The sequence below is a fragment of the Tupaia chinensis genome, unplaced genomic scaffold (genome assembly GCF_000334495.1).
Source record: "Tupaia chinensis unplaced genomic scaffold, TupChi_1.0 Scaffold141293_1, whole genome shotgun sequence".
NCBI classification, from domain to species: Eukaryota; Metazoa; Chordata; class Mammalia; order Scandentia; family Tupaiidae; genus Tupaia; species Tupaia belangeri.
This window is the reverse complement of record NW_006201156.1, coordinates 215,021-218,003: the sequence shown is the minus strand read 5'-3', so window position 1 is coordinate 218,003 and position 2,983 is coordinate 215,021. Positions and strand designations below refer to the sequence as shown.

General features: G+C 67.0%; 1 protein-coding gene across 1 annotated transcript in view; it reads right to left on the bottom strand.

Moving 5' to 3' along the window:
* CLK3 (CDC like kinase 3) overlaps window positions 1-2,983 on the bottom strand; it is a gene marked incomplete at its 5' end in the record, with an annotated part of 14,295 nt that overhangs the window by 7,933 nt on the left and 3,379 nt on the right. The window contains 2 exon segments of the mRNA XM_006163022.3: window positions 1,064-1,280; window positions 1,836-1,987. Of these exon segments, the coding sequence (XP_006163084.2) occupies window positions 1,064-1,280; window positions 1,836-1,987 (369 nt within the window).

The window sequence follows — 2,983 nt, the reverse complement described above, 5'->3', positions numbered from 1 at the left end:
GCTCAGAGCCGGCTGCTCCTTGGCCACGGCATCCTTGGCCAGACTTGGCCATCACTACCAGAAATGGCCTGGGGCCCCCGGTGCAGGAAAGGTGCCTGGTTCCTCTGGGCAGCCGGCAGGCCTCCAGGCTTCCTACCACGAAGGCCCCCACGGGCCCCTGCCAGCTCCGGCCTGGGCCCTGGCACCCATGCTGCTCACAGGCCAGCCTGTCCTGAGCCTCACCACGACAGAGGGCAGCAGAGAGAGAAGAAGCAGAGCCACAACCGCACCACCGTGCTGTGGTGCCGTGTGGTGTGTGCAGTGGCCACCAGGCTGTGCCGGCCTCGCCGCAGAATACGCCCTCAACCCTGGCCACGCAAAGAAGTCAACAAGAGCGAGTGGGCACAGAAGACCGCATCCACCGACCTACCGCCACTCCCCAAGACGCACGGCCAGCGGGAGGAGGCAGGGAGGCGCAGGAAAGGGACGGGAGGAGAAAAGACGGCGCACGGCCGCAGATCTGCGCGGACTTTGCTCCTGGGGCTGTGTGCTGCGGGTGCCTGCCCTCACCAGACGTGCACCCTCCACTCCAGGGATGCTGGCCAGGCCTGCTCTCGGAAGTGCCTGCGCCTGGCCCAGGCCTGGGGTGTGTGGGCCAGTCCTCCAGCACGTCCTCTTGGGGCTGTCACACGAGCAGCGACCCCTCCCTCCCGTGAGGTGGCCTCTGGGGAGCGGTGGGGAGGGTCCCAGAAGTGAGTGCAGCCCACGCATCGCTGCACGTGCTCTGAAGGCCCTCTCTGCAGGGCCGCACAGTCCAGCTGCGTGCACACGGCCCTTAGAGCCTCGAGGAGAGTCCCTGGCCGCCTGTACCGCGCGGCCTGCTGGAGCAGTGTGTAGACACGTTCAGGCTGGGGCCAGCCAGCGCCGGAGCCAAAACCCCCGCTCAGCCCTGCCCTGGACCAGACGACTCACGCACACGCACACGCACACGCACGCAGAGCTGGCAGTACTCACCCGGACCAGCCAGCCTGAGCTAGAGAGGGCGAGGCCTGAGCCCCGGCCGGCACACTCTGGCACCACTCACCGAGGAGGCGCTGCTACAAGACCTGGTGCGGCGCTTGTGGCAGTGGTGGGCGTGCCTGCGGGTCCGGTAGGGCTCTCTCTCCCGCGACCGCCGCCGATGCCGAGACCGGGAGGGTCCATAGCAGTCCTCTGTGAATGGGGGGCTCCGCTCCTCGCAGCGGTAGGTGTCGCTGTCCCGGCGCTCCCGGTACCTCCGCTGGTAGGGCAGGCGGTCATGGCTGCCGGGGGCGGGGACAGGGTCAGGTGGTGCCCTTGCTCCCACCACCTGGGCCCCTGCTCCGGGTCTGGTGGGAGCCTGTTGGGGCAGAAGCACATTTCCCCTGGGCCGGGGAAGTGGGCAGGGCGGGAAGGTGCAGGGGCCCCCTGGCTGACCACTGTCCTGGCACAGTAGCAGGGTGCTGGGACAGAGTGTGGGGCCTCCAAGGGCCCCCGTGCTGGGGCTGTCACTTTGGTGGGGGTGAGAAGGGACCAGGGACAATCTTTCCAGAGTGAGGTGACCCTCCCAGTCCCCACCGAAGGGGGCTCAGGTCAGCAGAGGAGCAGCCAGCCTCAAAGCTGGGGGCTGTGTAGGGACGAGAGCGGAAGGAAAGGCAAGGACGGGGCCCGGCTGGAGCTGGGGACGCAGGATGTTAGGGGAGGAGCCTGCGGGGACAGGGTGAGGCTGGGGCAGCTGGGCAGAGGCCGAGGCACCGCACAGAGCCTGGGACCACCTCGCCTCTGCCAGCGTCCTAGCCAGGCAGAGAGCGAGCCCTCCGACCCAGGCCGGCCCTCACCTTCTGGACCGAGATCTCCGTGGCGGAGGCTCCCTTCGGGATGGGTAGCGCAGGCGGCCGCCATGCTCCCGGCTGTAGGAGCGCCGCCTCTTCCATCGGTAGCTCAGGTATGGGTCCGGCTCCGGGGAGCGGTATCGCTTACAGTGATGCATCTGGGCCGGAGAGACCGAGAGCCCTGCTAGACACCACGCTGGCGCCCAGGGCAGGCCGCGGGCACCTGAGAGGAGGCCCACTGTTCTGTCTGGGGTGGCCCCTCCCGGGGGTTTATGAAGTGAAGAAGAACTCTGAGGTCACACTGGCCAGACAATGGGCAAGGCCCCCGCGGCCCCCTTGCCAGCACTGGTGCAGGGCACGCTTGGGGGACGGGGTGCCCAAGGCCTAGGTGCTACGGCAGGAAAAGGGAGAACCAGGACGGGGCAAAGGGGCCGGTGCTCGGCTCCCTCTGCAGGTCCCAGGAGCAAATGCTTTGTGAGGTAGAGAGCTGGCTATTGGCACAGAGTCAACACACAGGCCAGGGTGGGGCCAAGGGTCAAGGTCCTCAAGTTTGGGAAGCTGACAGGCAGTTGAGGCCCCAGGCTGGATCCCACTCAGGCACAGAAGGTCTGCAGTCAGTGCGAGGAGCCACAGCAGATATGGGGAGACTGCCCCTGCAGGTCTACCAGAGTGGATGTGGGCCCGGGATGTGCTCAGTCCTTGCTGGCCTGTGCTCAACCTGGCACCAGTGAGGACGCCAGGTCCTCAGAGCATCCGAGCGGCTCACTGTGCCATTCGGCCCTCTCCAGCCACCTGCAGTGCCCTGCCAGGCACCCCATCCTCATCCACCAGGACCATGACTCCCCTCTTCCAGTTCCCACCCGTGTCCACCTCAGGAACAGCCCGAGGAAGGTTAGTTGGCAGGCTCGTCTACACAGGCAGCCAGGCCAAAAGGGCCCTACTTCACTGTCCCCATTCAGTGGGGACTTCCAGCCACCACGGGAAACTGCCAGGCTAGCTTGGCCAGCTCCCAGTTCCACCCTACCCAAACCTCAGGCTCTGCCTCCATGGGCGACTGGGCAGAGCCCAGGGCCAGCCTTCCCCCCACCCCCACCGTCCCACAGCTGCAGCCCTCGGTCATGGCTTTGCTGACCACCCCCCACTTCACCAACCCC